This window comes from Polypterus senegalus, chromosome 15, assembly GCF_016835505.1.
Source record: "Polypterus senegalus isolate Bchr_013 chromosome 15, ASM1683550v1, whole genome shotgun sequence".
Classification (NCBI taxonomy): Eukaryota; Metazoa; Chordata; class Cladistia; order Polypteriformes; family Polypteridae; genus Polypterus; species Polypterus senegalus.
The window spans coordinates 112,716,284-112,737,091 of NC_053168.1; the positions used below are offsets into that span (position 1 = coordinate 112,716,284).

At 39.6% G+C, this 20,808-nt stretch overlaps 1 protein-coding gene across 1 annotated transcript in view; it reads left to right on the forward strand.

The window, feature by feature from the left end:
• Positions 1-7,577: 7,577 nt before the first annotated feature.
• glipr2l (GLI pathogenesis-related 2, like) overlaps positions 7,578-20,808 on the forward strand; it is a 56,506-nt gene continuing 43,275 nt past the window's right edge. The window contains exons 1-5 of the mRNA XM_039736579.1: positions 7,578-7,652; positions 7,759-7,891; positions 8,660-8,768; positions 14,073-14,176; positions 14,864-14,941. Of these exons, the coding sequence (XP_039592513.1) occupies positions 7,578-7,652; positions 7,759-7,891; positions 8,660-8,768; positions 14,073-14,176; positions 14,864-14,941 (499 nt within the window). The remainder of the gene's footprint in view (positions 7,653-7,758; positions 7,892-8,659; positions 8,769-14,072; positions 14,177-14,863; positions 14,942-20,808) is intronic.

Below are 20,808 nucleotides of genomic sequence, written 5' to 3' on the forward strand. Positions count from 1 at the left end.
ACCTCTGTGTTTCAGGATGGGGATATGCAAGCACCTCCCTCACCTTATCCATTTGAGGCTTCAGCAAACCCTTCATCATGAAATATCCCAGATAATGAGTTTGACATACCTAGCTTGTACTTCTTAGAGTTGGTCATCAACCCTGCCAGCCGTAAACTGTCAAACATTACTCAAAGGCGGACGAGATGATATTCCCAGTCCTTACTGAAAATGACCACATCATCAAGATAAGCAATCTCGTACGTGGAATTTCAAAATTTCCCATTTAAAAGCATTGGAAAATTTGTGAACTCATCCATTTTAAAACAGAGATGTGTTCTGTGCAACTTCAGCTAGGAATTTGTGTACTGTTTCAATTTAACCTTGAGAGCGGTTTCATGAAATTGTATATTTTCCTGTTTTTTTTTTTCGTCTGACAGCCACTCAGATGCCCAATGCAAGCGAGTCAAACATTAGGCATAGCTCACACAGTTGCACCCTTCTCCTGCTGCTTTAGTTAAGTTAACTAATAGAACACAAAAAAGAAAAAGCAACTTCTCCAGAAATAAATGGAAGGGGAAAGCAATTACATCAGCATATGTAAGAGTGAATTGATTGAAAATTACTATCTATAGATTCTTATTATAAAGAACAAACATTATCAACCTGCAGCTAAATGATTTTTGAACTAATTAACACAGGAAACTTCCAGCTACCCTATGTGATATAAACACAGGACAGGTTTAGAAATGGACAGTTTTGTTGGGAGGTGGGGGTTTCAGCGGCTTAAGCCCCTGATCTCTGGTGCCCAGCCCCTGATCTTTCTGCCCCAGAATTACACGAACAATGGCGGCAAACACTATTTTTATACATTGTATGCCATTTGCATTCCCATTGTACAATAAATTAGTTCCTTATTTATATAATTTTAATGAATTACTGTTTTTTAATTTATTTATAGCTAGATGGTGAATGTATTATAGCTCCTTTCATCCATTCATATGGTAATATTGATGCTGATTTTATGCTAGTATTAGTCATTTTATATTAAGAGATATTTTCAATTACTAATTATTGGATACTACTCTAACGGGTATACTTTCAAAAATGTTTAAGAAAATTGAACAACAATTAGCCACAGATGCTCCTCCACCACACATCAGCTTATGCCATTTTCATGTCATTTGAATTGCAATTGGTTTTCCACTTTTAACTCCATTGTAAGGTGCTGTTAAAAAGTATGCTTTTAATGTCATCTATTAATGCATGGAGCTGAATTCTATTACAGCTGTTACTGTTGAATATGACACGTTGATAAAAGATTATTTCATAAACTGATTCTTTAATGAATTAAGTAAAAATGCAAAATGCTCCAACTTTCATATCCGTGAACTTAGTTGCCAAACACACCTGAATGTTATGCCAGGCCTACATTGTTTAACTTGTTGCAATATGGAGACCAAAACAGTACAAAGTACTCCAAATGAGGCCTCACCAGTGTGTTATTTAGCTTAAGCATAACTTCCTTGGACTTGTGCTCCACACATCGTGATATCTAATTTAACATTCTGTTAGCTTTTGCCTCTGTACCCCGTCTACCTACATCCCGTAATGAGCCCACCATGACTCCCGGGCCTTCTCATAAATTGCTTATTCAAGTTTCAAACCTCCAATTGTGTCTTCGTATGCAACATTTTTACTTCCTATGGAGTACTTTTATATTACTTTCAATGTGCACTCTATGGAATAGTTTTTAAAGTAGCAAATAAGTATAATTCATGGATTAAGGTAATATGAATTGTATTTTCTTTTCTGGCTTTATATAGCTGCATTATGAATGTTCATAACTCAGACTGAGTGGAGGGTGGGGTTGGGGTCCATTACTTGTGCTAGTCCATTGCAGGACCTTCTCCATGAACACCACCCTCGTAAAGGAGTTTGGCCAATTGGGCATCATCGGTTAACCTAACATGAATGTGTTGGGGGGTTTGTGAGAGGAAAATCCTCATAAACATGGACAATAAGTAAGTGAAGGATTTGAACCCAGGGTATTCAATCCATCAGGCAGTGTGCTAACCACTGTAACACTGTGTTCTTTGTAAATACTCACATTGGCTGATATATTAGCACAAAAAATTATTTTGATTTAGTCCCCATATTTAAATTACTCTATTTTCTAAGTAACTTGGAAGTATTGTTATGGAATAATCAACCCCTGACATCCCTGCATGTGTTAAAATGGAGTGTCGCCAGGTTTGTGTCTTGGATTAATGGCTCGTGGGGATTTTCAGTTTGACTTCTCTGTGGGGTCATTGCTGTATGACAAACCCTTCACTTCCACTTGAATTCTTTAACCTGCTCTGCTTGGATGCTACTTTTCTCCCCCGATGGGATTTTTAGCCATATTGTAGCTGTGGGATATTGTCAGCATTTCAAAAGCTGTTTTAATATGCGTGGGGATGTTTTCCGTTCATCTGCCAACATGAGCAAAGGTTATGTTTTTGTTCACCCCATGCTGTGCTGGAACTGGAATGAAGGGCTGCAGCCGCCCTGGCTAAATGACCATAGCTGTTTCCCATTAGTGGCATTTTGACCTGTGGGCCATGCCCTTTGTATTCTCATTGGTTTCACAGTAGCAGATGGTGGTGGTTTAATATGTGGCTGAGGGCGGAGATGGCATGAAGATTTAATGTGACCCTGTGAGCTCAACAAGACACGATGATGATGATGATATGTGTGAACCCAAGGCAGCGTGTTTGTCAAAGCAAAGACAAACTGCAGGCTAGGGGAGCCAATTGGCCTCTTTGCCTTTTTAATTAGTCTGATGTTCTTACAAGTTACTAATTGCTTGATTTTTGTATAAAATGTCATTTTGTTTAGTCTGGTTTAGGGGTTTCAAAGTCAGGCCCTTGGACTGCAAGTGTATGTTCCAGCCCTTTTGTGAATTAGTGACCAGTTGCTATTGCTAATGGAACAGGCTTGTTGGGACTTTATTGTAATTGGCTTATCTTTTAAGATTCAGGGTTCTTTTTTTCTTTAACCAGCAGCTACACAATAGTGAGACACAAAGCGAAACATCTGATGACCTCCTAACTCCAGCATTTCAAGGGCCTGCCGGGCCTTCATTTACACTCCAAGCATTTTCCTATTTAGCTATTAATGATATAGATTTATTTAATCCTAGGTCTTGGTTAGTGTACTAACCAAGCATTTAGAGCATTTTTTATTTTCTTTCAGAGGGAAAAATCTAAATATTTCCTAGATAGGAACACATCAATATTTCTTAAACTTTGACTTTGTTCTTCTCAGGTATTTTATTACATAGACTAGACATTAAGCCCGTTACAATAATGGGCGCTAGAACAGTAGAGCATAAGCATTAGTAGGAACAGTCTATATTAAATGGCAAGGACCTTGTATGTGGCTGTAATATGCGTCACTGTATTGTGTAACCTTTAATTTTCTCTCTCAGTAATACTGGTTTGTATTTCCGTAAAATGCCTGTAATTTTCTCTGACAGTAATACAGTGGAACCGAAGTAATTTTCCCCCATAGGATTGTATGTAAATGCAATTAATCTGTTCCAGACCATACAAACTTTATGTAAATATATTTTTTTAAGTACAAATATAGTTAATAATGCCATAGAATGCACACCGTAATAGTAAACTAAATGTAAAAACATTGAATAGCACTGAGAAAACCTTGAACAACAGAGAAAACTAACACTAACGCTATAGCACTACGAACCGCTCGCTAAAAACACTTTTTTTTTTTTTTAAAAATGAGTTTTAAGCAGAGGGAAAAAAATTAGCATTTGAAAAATCCGTAATTTAATAAACAACCAAGAAAAGTAACATTGCAAGAATGCACTCGGCAGTGTGTCTGTGTGTCTCTCTCTCCCTCTGTCTCTCTGTCTCTCTCTCTCTCTCTCTCTCTCACGCCTGTGTGTCTCTCTCTCTCTCTCTCTCATGTGCCTGTGTATGTGTGTGTGTGTGTTGTGTCTCTCTCTTTCTCTCTCTCGCATGCCTGTGTATATGTGTGTGTGTGTTTGTGTCTCTCTCTCTCTCTCTCTCTCTCTCTCTCACTGAACCTTTGCGGCCCCGCGCATTCGCACTTCACCAGAAGATACACACACGGACACCTGGACGCACACAAGGGTTTTATTAAAGAGGATAAAACTTTATTGTCCCCAGGGGCAAACTTGGCTTTTTTACAAAAGTTATTTAAATAAGTAACTACATAAATAGATAGATAAATATACACACACATCACAATGACTAAAAAGAGAGAAAATATACTCGGCAAAAAAAGAAACGTCCTCTGACTTTCAACTGTTTTTACTTTCAGTAAACTTAATGTGTAAATATTTGTATGAACAGTAAAAGAGTCAACACCATAAGACATAAACTAAAAATGTTTCACAATGTGTCCCTGAATGAAGGGAGGCTCAAAATCAAAAGTACCAGTCAGTATCTGGTGTGGCCACCAGCTGCTTGAAGTACTGCAGTGCATCTCCTCCTCATGGACTGGACCAGATTTGTCAGTTCTTGCTGTGAGATGTTACCCCACTCTTCCACCAAAGCACCTGCAAGTTCCTGGACATTTCTGGGGGAAATGGCCCTAGCCCTCACCCTGCAATCCAACAGGTCCCAGATGTGCTCAATGGGATTGAGATCCGGGTTCTTCCACTGCGAGGATGATCAGCTGTCCTTCCTGTCTCCCTGTAGCGCTGTCTTAGGCGTCTCACAGTGCGGACATGGCAATTTATTGCCCTAGCCACATCAGCAGTCCTCATGCCTCCCTGCAGCATGCCTAATGCACGTTCACGCAGATGAGCAGGGACCCTGGGCATCTTTCTTTGGGTGTTTTTCACAGTCGGTAGACAAGTCTCTTTAGTGTCCTGCGTTTTTAGAACTGTGACCTTAAATGCCTACTTTCTGTAAGCTGTTAAGGTCTTAACGACCATTCCACAGGTGCATGTTAATTAATTGATTATGGTTAATTGAACATGCATGGAAAACATTGTTTACACCCTTTACAATGAAGATCTATAAAGTTATTTGGATTTTTAAAACATTATTGTTGAAATACACAGTCCTGAAAAAGGGACGTTTCTTTTTTTGCTGAGTATATAATGGAAGACTATTATGCAGGCCTACTGCTGTTGGTGTAAAGGAGCCCCCATAGCATTTCTTGCCACATCTGCTGAATAGTTTGTTGGCTGAAAGTCCTCAGTATTCATGTGTCAGAGAGAATATATGCAGTATTGTTCATAATGGCACTCAGTTTTGTTTGAATTCTCTCCTTCGCTACGACCTCTGGGGGTCCAGAGTGCATTCTGCAACTGACCCTGCATTTTTAATTAACTTGGTGATTTGGTGGGCTTCTCTTGAAGTGATGTTATCAGCTCGGCACCCAACAGCATAGAATATCACACTGGCCATCAGAGTTTTAAAAGATGTGGAGAATGTCACTTCCCACATTGCCAATGTATATTTGTATAATGGTTTGAGGTATGAAGGCAAATATGTACACTTCAGGTCAAAATTTTTAAAACACCTCTGTTTTTCTGTTTTTTCTTCAAATGTAATCAGTTAAAATACAATGAATAACCTAAAATGGTGAAAAGGTAAACAGTAAACTGCCAGAGGTTTAAATTTAAAGTTTAGTTTAGTAAAAACTGAACAAAAAAAAAAATTTCAGAATATTAAAAATGGGCCTTCTTCAGGGAACAACTAATAGGTTACAACCTGCAAATGTTCTGCAGCAATTAAAGTCAACTAAAGTAAATTAAGCCTTGCAAGTTGAAACAAACAATTTGCAAAGGTGTCCCAACATCTACTTATTACTTAGAAAACATCTGCCGTCTTTAAAGCAGAATTGCAACAGACTATTGTTGCTAAACTCTCTGAAGTACTACTTGGACAACATTCAAGTGATAATGGCAAGAAAATGTCAATTAACAAAGCAAATGAGATGGAGCATTATTACCTTAGAAATGTAGGCCTTTGATTTAGAGAAACTGCAAAGAAAATCAAAATGTCAGTGAGTACAGTGGTGTCCTACACAATCCAAAGGCAAATGGAAATTGGAAGCAACTCTGATAGGAAGAGATCTGGCAGACCCAAAGTCACAAGCCAATCAGAAGACAAGTTTCTGAGGGTCACCAGCTTGCGTGATTGGCGCCTCACAGCACAACATCTTCAAGCAGAGCTTAACAGCGGTCGACAAAAGTAAGTCTCAGTTTGTACTGTGAAGGGGAGACTTTGTGCTGCAGATGTGGCAGGGCGAGTGACAGTAAGAGAGCCATTCCTTAAAGGACAAAATAGGGCCTTGAAATACCAGCTGTGGACTACTGAAGACTGTCTTGTGGGCCGAAGAATCAGTTCATCATACAGGGTGTTTGTATGCTGTCAGCTTAGTGAAAGGATTGTTCCTAAGTGTGTGACACCAACTGTCAAACACGAAGGAGGAAGTGTGATGGTCTGGGTATCTTTTGCTGGAGGCAGAGTTGGTGACTCGCATAGAGTGTGGCATTCTGAATCAAAAGGGTTACCACAGTTTGGCTGTTATATCATCAAAAGGTGGCTACTTTGATGAATACAAAATTTGAATAAAGTTTTGTACACTTAATGATTCCTTGACTTATTTTTTTATTTGCCAATGTTTATTTGTTCTGTGCTTTGATTTCATGAAACATTAAGACATTAAACTGTGTATTTCCATTAAAACTGAGGTGTTCTAACACTTTTGACTGGTTGTGTATATGTTTTTGAAATGTTGTCTCTTTTGCTAATGTTGGCTAAAATGCAAGTGCACCATCTATCTGCACCACATATGTGACAAACATTCATTTCTCTGCTGCAATGAATGAATTCCATAATTGCCATTATTCTTTCCCGGGTGGGAACCATGGATGCCACTTCTTTGTTTAATGTGGTTTCATGAATGAATGCTTGTGCTTAACAATGTATACATTAATCAGCCATAACCATTAAAACCACTGACAGGTGAAGTAAATAACATTGACTATCTTGTTACAATCGCACCTGGCAAGGATGGGATATATATTAGGCAAAAAGTGAACCGTCAGTTCTTAAGGTGATGTATTGGATGCAGAAATAATGGGCAAGCAGAAGGAATCTCAGCAGCTCTGACAAGGGCCAAACTGAGTTTGCTAGACAACTGGGTCAGTGCATCTCCAAAATGGCAGGTCTTGTGGGGAGTTCCCAGTATGCAGTGCTTAGTACATACCAAAAGTGGACCAAGGAATTACAACTTGTGAACTGGCGACAGGATCATGGCTGCCCAAGACTCGTTGCACTTGGGGAGTGAAGGTAGCCTGTCTAGGCCAGTCTACACAGAAAAGCTGCTGAAAAACCGAAAGCTAACAATGAAAGAATGGTGTCCGAGCACACAGTGCATCACAAGCCTGTTACAGATGGTGCTGCTTAGCCACAGACCAGTCAAAGTACCCATGCTGACCCCTGTCTGGTGTGGACAGTGCCTACAATAAGTATATCAGCATCAGAATTATACCACAGAGCAACAGAAAAAGGTGGCCTGACCTGATGAATCACATTTCCTTTAAGATCATGTGGAAGGCCATGTGCGTGTGGGTCATTTTATCTGGGGAAGAAATGGCAGCAGGGTGCATTATGGGGATAAAGGTAAGTTGGCAGCGGCAATGTGATGCTCTGGGCAATGTTCTGTTGGAAAACCTTGAGTCCTGGCATTTATGTGGCTTTTACTTTAACATGTACCCCCTACCTAAAGATTGTTGCAGACCACCCCTTCATGGCAATGTCATTCCCTGATGGCAGTAACCTCTTTCAGCAAGATAACGCACCCCTCGGCACTGTGAAAATTTGTAACCAGGAATGGTTTGAAGAATGTGACAAAGAGTTAAGTGTGTTAACTTGGTCTTCAGGTTCCCCAGATCTCCATCTGATTGAGCATCTCTGGGATGTGCGGAGAAAACAAGTCTGATCCACGGAGATCCCACCTCACAACTTACAGGACTTTAAGGATCGGCTGCCAATTCCTTGGGTCCAGATACCATAGGACGCCTTCAGAGGTCTTATGGAGTCCGAGCTTCAACAGCTCAGTGCTGTGTTAGCAGTATGAGGGGCGATCTACTCAAGTATACACAGATATGATTTTAATATTAAGTGCTAATCTTTTATTCATCCTTTTTCTTTAATTTTATAAACCCGTGTACTGTATTGTAGGGTTGAGGGCAGAGATTCGCCATGCACATGTGCTCACAGCACAGCCACATTTGCTTACACTGGGAATACTTAGTGCACAGGGAAAACCGATAAACCACACACAAACAATGGCTGAACAAAGGAGTTTATCTGAACAAGACTGCTTACCTGTCTGTACAGAAGAATGGAAACCTCATTGCTATCTAAATAAAATTCAGTGTCGGACACATTATCTGTTCGAAATCCATTCCCTCTAGGATGTCTTGCTTTACATCAAAGTCATTCTGATTATAAAGCACTTCCATGTCAACTAGAAGCATGTTAACCACTGCACTGGCTTACGTTTTTAATTAATTTACTTTAAGAGTAAAGGGATTGACGTTTGCTTGGGTTGCTGGGCTGTACTCGTGTTCTCCAATATTCATGTCTTCAGTAGGCTCATGGCTTTTTATTTTGTGCCTATGCAGCTTCAAAGCAGTTTGCAGAAGAGGTTCTGAAGGCTCACAACGAGAAACGAAAGAATCACGGGGTGCCCACCTTGACTCTGAGCAGTAAACTCAACAGGGAAGCACAGCAGTGAGTTGTTTTGTTTTTTTTCTTTTATTTACCAGTAGTCACCTTTCTTGATTTTTGTTCATGTGTGTAAATTTAGTTAGTTACACTGAAATTTTCTATGTTGTAATTTTACTTCTCTAGTCAATTAAAAGACTGAATGGTCTGTACTTTTTACAGTAATTTATTTGTTCAAGGCAGATTATAACAGATATCCATAAATGTTTGCATATCGTTCCAGTTAAATGAGAATATTTGAGATGTAAAACCGTTTCTATTCTTTATTCTCTAGAATTACATAGAAATATCTTTGACAATCTGTGAGTCACAGAATAAAAACGAGACATTGTCTGACCAGGCAGTTTGAAATGCAAATGTATGCTTTTAAAAATACCTTGCAGGTCAGGTGGAGTGGCAGTTCCAAACTGTCCCTCTGCGAGCTGGGAGTGTTTGAATGGGTGGGCTTTGCAGAGAACCTGAGCTTAGTCCAAGGCCTCCCACCCAGTGCTGCGGAGATATGCACTAAACCTCCTCACAAATCCTAAAATCTTTTAAGTGGGTGTCATATTTTTTTTTTTTTTTCTTCTGCAGGGTTGGCTATGGTGCTGTAATATCCATTTAGTCATTTGTGATTCTTGATCCAGTAACGATTCAGGCTTTTCTGTCAATGTCCGTTCTTAATGTTTCATCCTTAATGATCTGGTTTCTGGCTTTTAGTACTATGCCCTAAAACCAAACAGTCTCTATATAATGTAGTACATTTCATGGAGAACACTATTTAAAAGTATGTTAGACAACAGCAATGAACTTTTCTATTAAAAGCTCAAGAACCTTTTCTAAATTATTGTACTTTCATTATCTTCATCTTCTTTTGGTTGCTCCCATTAGGTGTTGCCACAGCGAATCATCTTTTTCCATATCTTTCTGTCCTCGTCATGTTGCTCTGTCACACCCATCACCTGCATGTCCTCTCTCACCACATCCATAAACCTTCTCTTAGGCCTTCCTCTTGCCTGGCAGCTCTATCCTTAGCATCTTTTTCCCAATATACCCAGCATCTCTTCTCTGCACATGTCCATACCAACGCAATCTCGCCCCTCTGACTTTGTCTCCAAACTGTCCAACCTGAGGCTGTAATGTGCATTATTTTAGTTTCTGCTGCATGCAAAGCATTACCACTATGTCGATACTATAAACTTCATAATGAAACTTCAATCTACACACATGATGGCCATCTGTCTAATACAGGATGTGACCCCCTTTTGCCTCCAGGCCAGTATGAATTCTTCAGGGTACTGAAATGGAAGCATCTTTGGGATTTTGGTCTACACTTTGATAACATCACACAGTTTCTGTAGACCCTTGTCTGCACATTCATGTGTGAACCTCCTCTTCCACCTCATCATAAAAGGATCTGGACTGGAGTGGACAGTCATGTTCATGGAAGCAGGCTGAAATGATGTGTGATTTTAGACTTGGCTGTGGTCAGAAATGCACTTATGTAGCAACTATGGAACTTAAGTGGCATTCAGTTGGTGTTAAAAGTTTTATTGTGTGCCAAGGAAACATTTCTCATGCCATTGCACTGTGCTGTTGACAAAAGAACCCGAGCCATTGACAAAGGATTGAATAGATCCACGGGTTTATGCTATTTAAGCCAAATTCTAACTCTTACCTACATGTTACAACAGAAATCAAGATTTGTCAGACCAGGAGACATTTTTCCAATGTTTGATCACCCAGTTTTGGTGGTCATATGCTATCTGCAGTGGCACCTTTTATGTTTAACTCGGAAGACTGGAACCTGGAGTGGTCTTTTGTTGCTGTAGCCCATCTGCTCCAAGGTCCAATGTGTTCTGCATTCAGAGCTTCCCTTTTGCACACCATTGTTGTGAAGAGCTGTTAATTGAAGTGTTTGTGGCCTTTTCTATTTATTTGAATAAGTCTGGCCATTCTTTGTTGACCTCGGTCACTGACCAGACTTTTTTATACCTACAGAATTTCACCTCACTGGATTTGTTTGTTGTATCAATTTCTGTAAGTCTGTAGGGTGTGAAATTCTAAAGTTTCTAGATGTGAAGCCACGTCTAACACCAAACACCACTGCCTGATGGCACAATGAAACCTCACCACCATGTCTGGTTGGCAGATAATTTATACAATCTTCTTTCTTTTGTTGATTTTCGTTACTCCTTTCAGTGCTTTTCTGCTTTTTAAATTTAGAAATATTAGTCCATTTCATAAGGGGTAAACTATTAAAATTTGTACAAAGAAAGTTTAATAATCCTATTTTTAAGGAGGTGGGTCTTCAGATCAAATTCTTGGGTGTAAATGAGTGTCTTCCATCTTTTTTTCCAAAGTGGTTAATTTAGCAATATTTTAATAAAAATACAAGTGTTTGGGATGGGGTGTGTGTGTGTGTGTGTGTGTGTGAGTGTGCAACTGGATGACTTCACATGTGGATTATGTAACATGAATAACTGGATTTTTTTCCATGGACTTTTTGATATTGTTTGCTCTTGTCCAGTGTTGTTCACCATAGATGCCTTTTCAAACAGAAACATGATCTCTGTTCTTCATGAAAATGTAAGATTAAAAATTTTTCACACCTTCACTACAAATTACATGGTGTAAGTAAAAAAAATATATATAATTTTTATGTGACACATTTCTTTAGAGAAAGTGGTTGCCAGTGCAGTCACAAAAGAAATATGCAATTACACTTTGGAAAGTTTGACATTTGTTTTCCATGCCTGTACAATCCCCTTAGCTCTTCAAGAAATGTGTTTAACTTTTGTTTTCAATTTACTTTAGCATATTTCAATTTTCATACTGCAAAACAATAACATAAATGAAATATATAATTAGTTAATTGTCCTATACCAATTGCTCCAGTATTGCGGTCCATATGACTATGCCCTGTTATAGGTTGGTATCTCCCATTGCAACCTGAGTAGACGCCAGCCCACCATGATCATAAGATTGGTTTCACTGGTTTAGAAAATAGATGAATGGATATTTTGAGAGACAATTAAATTAACCATTTGGAACATTGATTTTTTTTTTGCTGTTCATCTTCCATGTGTTTGTTCAAAAAAAGATCTCCTAAATCAAGTAGTCTTTTTGCAGTGTTGGCACATTTAATTTGCCTTTTGCCCCATTAGCACAATCATCCAACTGTTTCTCTGGCATTCAGTTTTTACATCCTTGCAGGTGTTGGGTATTGGCATCACAAAACCTTGTATTCGGAACCTCGGGAAAATTAAAAACGTGGAAGAAAAAAATGAAATAACATGAAAACCTTCAGTAATTCCTTAAGCTGCATTTTTGTTTCATATATCTATTACACTTATTTCTTAGGTTAGATTAGATTAGCGAAATTCAGATGTATACAGGACCAAAAAACAAGGATACAGACTCACATGGCGAACTATTCAGCAATTCAATCACTCAATTGATAAGTAAATAAAAATGATCTTAATTAGTACAACGGGTGGAAGCATTGACTTGCCTGATAGCAGTTGGCAGAAAAGACCCCCAGAGGCACTATATAGCCCACTGTGGTGGAATGAACCTGTGGCTAAGAGTGCTCCAAAAGAGCGCCACCTGGAGGGGATGAAGGGGATTTTTCATGATTTAATCCAATTTTGCCACCATCCTCTTTTCTAAAACTGCCCCGAGTGTGTCCAGGGCTCGCCCTGTGATGGAGCAAGCTTTCCTGATATGTTTGTTCAGATGTTGTGCTTCTTTTGAGCTCGGGTTGCTTCCCCAGGAGACTGCAGCATAGAACACCACACTGGCTACTGTGGACTGGTAGAACACTTCCAGCACCTTGCTGCATACATCATAAGATCAGAGTCTCCTTAGCAAGTACAGTCTGCTCTGGCCCTTCCTGTCTAGTGCCACAGTCTTGTCAGACCAGTCACGTTTGTTGTTTATGTGAACCCTCAGGTATTTGTGGAAATGGTGCAGAGCTACATCCTCCTCCTGAATGGTGACTGGTCTCTGAGGCTCCTTGGCATGCCAGTCCACCACCAGCTCTTTTGTCTTGCTGATGTTGAGTTGGAAGTTGTAGCCCCTGCACCACAAGACCAAGTCCTCCACAGCCTTCCTGTACTCTGACTTGTCTCCATTAGTTATGCAGCCTATGATGGATGAGTTATCTGAAAATGTCTGTAGATGACAAGTGCTGGTATTGTGCTTGAAATCTGTTGGGTGGAGGGTGAGCAGGAAGGGAGACCAGACAGTTCCCTGAGGTGCTCCAGTATTCCACCACACCATTCCTGACACACAGTCCCTCAGCCTCACAAACTGCCGTCTGTTGGGCAGGTAGTCCAGGATCCAGGAGACTGTGGGAGCATCAAGATTCAACACCTTGAACTTTTTCCCCAGTCGATGTGGCAGATTGGTGTTAAAAGCACTGGAAAGGTAAAACAAATTTCTTTAGGATCTCCCTGCTGGGATTGAAATAAAGCCTGTCTGTCCATTTTCAGGAGAAAATGTGTCTATATAAAGAAAACAAAGGGGGTGCAGCTTTGTAGACAATCCTTAGAAATTAAAAATACAGTGGCACTCTATGGCATATGGAAAAGTGAATAGTTTAAATGTAAAGAAGGGATCCATTAAGACTACACTTGTTGATCCTATGAATACAGCAAACACGGAGAATTGAACAGGGTTGGGGTGCCAAAGGTAAAACTTACTTAATGAGGGTGAAGCTGTAAACATTAGAGCACAGCAACAGCACACCAATAGTCATGACTGCAACACCAAGCAACAGAGCTTCTTCAAGGTGGTCTTCAGACAAACTGATGGTGAGGTAGCAGCCATGTAGGTGAAGAGGACTGAGAAAGGGAATGGAGAAATGAGTGGAGCCAGAGCAAGAGCAGTGGTCATCATTTGGTCTTCAGTGAAGCTCTGGAGAAAGATGATCGATCGATGCATGCCTCCTTAACTTAACCCCTGGAACAGACACTTCACACCTTCGTCATTCAGACTTGCAGCCCAATCATATCATAAGAAATGTTAAATTGCAGGGAACAGATGTTAGAATCAAAACTGGAAGAAAAATCTGAAAGTAAGCCAATAGCATGAATTTAAAAGTCTGGATGACTTGTGAAGTGTAAGAAATGTTAAAAAGTTGGTCAGCTTCTTAATAAACACTAAGGTGATACTTTCAAAAGTACATTGTTTTATATTTCTAATCTGTAACTTGTATACAAATAAAGATTACCACAGAGTAACCCAGTGTTAGGCACTGGGCAAGTGTGGCAACACTGTGAAATTCTTGTCCTTCACATGTCGCCAAAAAATTGCTTTATGTTGCAGATATGCAGAAGCCCTGTCAAGAACCAGAGTCCTGAAACACAGTGATGATTCCAGTAGGGGTCAGTGTGGAGAAAACCTAGCATGGGCATCCTATGACGAGCCAGGTAAGGACAGTTGAAGCTGATGGGAGTTGCGGGTAGCCATGTTATACAGATAACATGTTAGGCCTTAGATATTAGGCCTCTAGAACATCCTCTTCTCATGACTCTGGGCTAAATTGAGCAGCATTGTTGGAGGATGGATGGAAATATTTTATATAATTAGGCGTGTTTCATGCTGCGTAAACATTTTGGTTTGTGTCTCTTATTGGTAGTGTATTTTCAACTCTTCTGGAAATATGCAAGTAAGAATTTCATTGTTGTCTGTACACATGACAATAAACTTGAATTTGAAATTGTCTTGAGCTTACGGCTAGACAGAGATATCCTATACTCTTCGTACTTCAGGATTATGACTTGTTTTACTCTGTTTAGGTTGACAATATAAGCCATAATGCATTTTAAAGTTCATTTTCTGTATTTATTGTTGGGATAATTTAATTACAATGTACATATATAGATTATAAAGTATATTGTGTTACATTTTAAAAGCCTCCATCTAACTGCCATATTCAAATAAAAGAGAGAAGAAAGGGCAAAGACACGATGTAGAGTTGCTATAAATTATATGTTTATTTCCTTTGAAGAACTTGCACATTTGATCTTTTTAACGGTTACTCAAGGTCTAAGAAGGATACCACTTTGTTCTTCGCTTTAACATAAATTGGGACTTTCATTCTCTTAAACTTCTAGGCAAGGAGGTAGCAGAGAGATGGTACAGTGAAATTAAAAATTACAACTTTAGAAGTCCTGGATTCTCTTCAGGAACAGGTGAGTCAGCTTTGTGTTTTATTTGAAAATGTTCACAATTTTACCATCCACGGTTTCCTCTTTTATTTTCAAACCTTTAAATGTGTGTGGGGTAATTGAAGCAAGAAAAAAGGCTGAATGCTACTGTCTAGTCCTCACAGGTTTAACAAATTGGTTTGGTTGAAAGCATCAGATGCAGCAGCTTTGACTTTGAAAGTGCCGACTTTATGGATTTTTAGTTTTTTCTAAAATTTAAAATTTATGTGTTTGTCTGGCAAATCCACACCAATGAACCTTTCTCTGTCAAACTTTGCACATATTTCCAATTTCTACAGAGAAATACCATAAGGCAAGATTTGCACTGAAATTTAGCTGGTGTGCCCACCCTAGGCAGCGCTGCTTAGTGCCCTGCCAGGTAGTGCTGGACACCACTGCTAGTTATATATCGAGTGTGTATGTATGTGTGTGTGTGTGTAAATTAAATAAAAATATTTAATCAGCCAGGATAGTGTGTCTCGCCGGCAAGCAAGACAATTTCAAGGGAGATCTTCAGTATATTGGCATTAAGATCTGAATTTTGTTTTCTTATTTGTGAGCTTGATAAGGCATTTCCCCTTGCTATTTCCTTACCTCTATTGCTCAAAGTATTGGAGACAGTGCACACGAGGGATGGAAACCTAACGTATCTTCACAGTATAAGAGGAAGAACGTAAGAATTTTGTTAACAAAGCAAATCTATAAAAGCCTTTAGGAACAATGACATCAGCGCTAACCGTAGTGGCTTATGCATGTAAGAAACGCAGCTAAAAGGATAGTTGAACAAGGCATAAGGGCACATAAGGTTCCCTTTTGCCTTATTAGTAATATTTTCTCTAATAATTTGATTATTTTAGCAGTATGATAATAGTTAGGGAAGAAGAGTGAAATATGGTAATAATGGCAAGATGAAATCGAAAGGGAAGTCTGCAATATTTTCCGATTTTTATTTTAGAAAGTTTTTAAACCTAATGGTTAATTGGTGGTGTGACCAGTAGGGGGCACTCTCGAGTCAACTCTTCACTTAAAATGACCCACAAACACCACACAGTCCAGTTTTTATTTGTTGAAAGGAGGGTTCTAGGGAGGTACAGGGCACAGGTTATTTAAAGATAAAACATTAAACACCACTTCAGAGCATATTGCTGCAATACATAATATTCTGCCCCGGGCTTGCCTTCTCCTCTGTGCTCCAGCCCACCCAAAGGTGCTGCCATTTTTTTTTTTTTCTCTCCTCTTTCTCCACGTTCTTGGCAGGCAAGCTGTTAGCTGTAAGCTAAATGTAGCTGAGCTCTTTATTGGTATTCTGTTGATTTGCTTTCATTTTATGACCACTGGACCGCATTACTTATGCTAATCTGCTTAAAGCACAAACATGCAATACCAACAGGAATTTGTAACTTTTGGGAAATGTTCCTCAGTAGTGTTTTTTTTTTTGATGAAGCAATCATGATATTTCTCTGGAGAAAATCTCTAAAGCGTGGATGGTTTTCTTGATGCAGCTCAACCAATTTTTCCTCCATCTCATTTATCCACAGACATTTTTCAGTAATGTTTGCAAAATGATGAACATGGAGTTGCTTTTTAGTTGGAACTGAAACGCATAATTGGCTTGCATGACCTGTGAAATGTGAAAAACTCAAGCATATTGAAAAAAACATCAGAGTCCATAAGCCACTTGGATGGGAATGGAATGTATCTCATACTCCTTGCAAAAACTTTAGGACCTTTTGTGACATTCTCGCAAGTTTGTGCTGATTTGAAATGCCTCTTGGGAGCTTGCAACACGAGCTAAAATTATATAGCGTATGCCTGATCTTAGGTGGCTCATGTATGATATCCTTGGCTCTACAAAACAGCTACAGACGGGCCTGGTCAAAATTCAGATTTGGGTTCATATGTGTGTCTGATCGGACTTGCATTTTCACATTTTTAGCTGTCACTCCTCAGCTTTTAAATCTAACCAGTACATCATTTTAGGTGGGTGAGAGTCCAAGGGACACATTGGTTACATTTATTTTTTAAATGTTAAATCAATTTTTCCCATTTTTTTTTCTCATTTTGTTTGCTAAGGTCAACTGCAACTGGAAGAGTGTGGCATATGACATCACTTGGTCAAAGATGTAAACGGCAGCTTTGTTCACATCCTGGTTTGTCCAAGTTTGTGAATACTCACAAAACACCACTTGTTACCGTTCTTCTAGTTAGGGTCTCTTCAGTTTTGGACTACGAGTTATATCTTTCAGTTTGGCTACATGCAACTCTTCTGGCATCTGAGCCTCTCACTGTGTTATTTTTACTACTATTTTGTTTTCACAACCTTGCTTTTTTAAGATTTTTTTTTTTCTTCCTTTGGTTAGTTTTCTGACTTTGTTTTATCACCTTGTTCAAATTACAAGCGTCACTCAGTGCAGTCATACAATTTGGCAGATGTAAAGCCATCACCATGCATGGGCTGTTGCCGTGGCTGGGATTGGCCACATTCCCTTAACTGGCCGGGAAGCCAATCTAATGGAGAGATCGGGGAGGCTCCATTTCAAGGCTGTATGCTCCCCCAACCCTCTAGATGGCAGTATTCCTGCGCTTCGGGACGCATTCAGATACCCACAGGGGGTGCTGCAGGGAGTTATGCTCCTTACTTTATGGGACGTCCGATTGACCCTGAAGAACCATCAGGCGATGTCCTAGCACTGGAAGTATTCTAAAGTCCAAGATAAAAGGAGCTGCTCATCCAGCGGCCTCATGCATAACGCTGTGCCTAGAATTCACATTAAAACCTAGCGTACAGACAAAAGTGGAAATGTGCGTATGCACAAAAAATCCAGATGCATAAATCTGTGCATACACCAACTTCCACGTTTTTTCCACTCCATAAATCCTGGTCAGCATGAAAAATAACGCTCGTGCATGTGCCTGTCGCTCCACTCTGACTCCTCCCAGAATTACAATCAATCAGTATAAATAGACCCTTATGTTTTGTGTTCAGTGAAAAGACAATGGCAAAAACACTGGGGAAAAATTTCAGCAAATACCAAGTAGAGGCAAGGAAAAATATACTATTTGTTGGTTTAAGCAGTGATATAAACAACAAAAGGAAGTTGATCGAGTGACAGAGTGGTGGAGAAACTTGAAAGTTCAAGTTCAGAAAGTCGCACAGTGCCCGAAATGAATAAGAAGTGGTCAGGTATCAAAGTCGCAGTGAAAAGGCGAGTCTTAGCCCACCGTCTGAGTGACATATGAAAGCTTATTAGGGTACAGAGAAAAGGAAAAAAAAATTAGGGACACAGTGTGGGGGTAAAAAAAGGTTGAAATTTCCACTTTAATCACGTAGTTTATTTTGTCATTAAAGCAGAACATCATAAACTTCATCTTAAAATCGTTTAATAGTTTCTCAAATGCCATTGTCACTAAAGTAGCACGTTAAATGCTTCATATTCAGTATTCTATGTACTGTTACGTGTGTGACTCAGTATGTGCTTCTTAAATGGGCTTTCTCTTACGCCGACAGGACACAATACATTTACATTCATGATGTTACAACTCTCTCTGAACAATTTAAATACTACGATGTATACTTGATAACATTTTCATGATGATAGAAATTAAAGCATCTATAAAACATTGAGGCACATTGGCGCATTGATAGCGACGAGCTGGCACCCCTTTCAGAGATTGTTCCTGCCTCCTACAAGATGCTTGCTGCCCTGTGTACGACCCTCAATAAAATAATTTATTGCAGCAGTACTGTCTTTTTCAAACGTAATAATCCCCGATTCCTGTCTTTCCTTTTCTTTCTCCAAATAACCAATCACCAATCAGCTGTTTAATAAATGTCAAACCATCTGTAAGCTTAGAACGCTGATTTTTCAAAATTTTTAACGAACATTGAAATATCTTCATAGTACCTATTTAATTATTCCATCCATCTATCCATCCAGGGTCACGCCAGTCCCAGCAAGCATACAGAGCGTGGCAGGAACAATCCCTGAATGGGATGCCAGCTCATCTGATGCTGCGCCACCTAGTCCTCTATATTTAATCATTAACAATATACATTATTTAACAAGGCGCTATATGGGCTCCTGACCCAACACAGATGGACACGGAGGCACATTGAAATAAATACTTTTATTTATCTTCACCTGTGGGGCACGTCTTCCCCATAATCCCCACAGATGCAACACAGTCCCAAATGTAAATAAAGCACCACCAAAACACACCACACACCTTCCTCTTCTTCCAACACTCCTCCTCCAAGCTTTGTCCTCCTCCTGACTCTGACCAATAAGTGGTGGTTGCTGGCTCCTTTATTTGGCACCCAGGTGTGGTGAAATTAGTGCCCAGAAGGGGCTAGCAGCTGCTGCTGCAGCACCACCTGGTGGCGCCTGCAGAACCCAACAGGGTTGCACCAACCTCCAACCCCCATCTTTAAAATGCTATCAAGAGATCCACAAAGATAGTGCCTGGAAATCTAAATAGATTTAGAAGCCAGTTGTAATCATCTGTAAATATGCACGCTCAATTGAATTGAATTCCTTTTTTGTTGTTGTATGGTACAATGAGATTCAATATGAAAATCCTCCATAAACTTATTTTCCTATAAAATGGTAAAAATAACAACAGCAATAATAATAATAATAATAGGATAAAAAAAACGGTGAATAATATACAATATGAAAGGATAAGTGTCTCAGGTTGTGCAATATTATAACTGTAGTGCAAGTTTACAGTGAGGTGATTATACTTATGTACAAATAGTTCTATCGGGAGCACTTGATGGACTGATTGAGTGTGTTTAGAGCTCCTGGGATGAAACTGTTTCTGAACAGCGAGGTCCGTACAGGAAAGGCTCTGAAGCGTTTGCTGAATGGGGGAAAGTTCAAATAGACTGTGCGCATGGCTGAGGCAGCAGGTGCTAGAAGCTCTATCCCGATATTTCTCCCTGCCCTTGACACAATTTGCCATAGAGCTTTACGATCAGCTACTGTAGAGCTTTGATTCCACACTTGGATACCGTGGGTTAAATACTCAGCGGTGCACTGGGAATAAGAATGCTAAAGCAGCTATAGTATTTGGAATAGTTTGGCCATTCTGTGTACCATTGTTTGGTTACGGGTTGATTACAATCCGATGCCTTACACTGAAATTAACCGCATATTGTTAATTAGTTTATTTGATAAAGCCGCGTCAGGGATGTGAAATAAAAAATGGAGAAACCACACAGGAACAGTAGCACTGCTTTTGACGCTGGGTGCCGCCAGTTTGCAAAACTGAGCGGAGAACTTGCATATTCATGGGATTGACCTGGCGTGAAAATGTGTGTGGCTTTACGCCAAGTTTAGTTTATATACATCGCGATTTTTTTGCGTACGGACCATTTATACATGAGTCCCCAGGTGAGCTGGAGTCGGATATGGAGGATGGACAAAGCACACCTGGAAGGAGGGGAAGAGAAGAGAGGAGAATTGTGTTGTTTTTATGCTACTTTTTAAGCCTTTTCAAAAGGTATTAGTGAAAATAAACCTTTTTTTATTACTAGTATACTGTGCAGTTGTGTCAGGGGTATGGGGTGCTGCAGTGCCCCCTAGTGGTCACACAGGTAAACTTTCATGCAAGTCTTTCAGGCTAGAAAATGCGCCTCATTAGAAAGACTTGATAGCCAGGATGGACTGGTCATTGTCCATGACTAGACTGAGTACAGAAGGCAAAGAAAATGTAAGAGGATGTCGGGTTGTTTAGTACACAAAGTCAAGTACTTGCACTATAAAGAGGTTGGTTATGCTTCAGTTGTATGACACACTGGGTGCAGTTTTGGTATCTTATCAGACAGACATGACAGTGCTTGAGAAAAT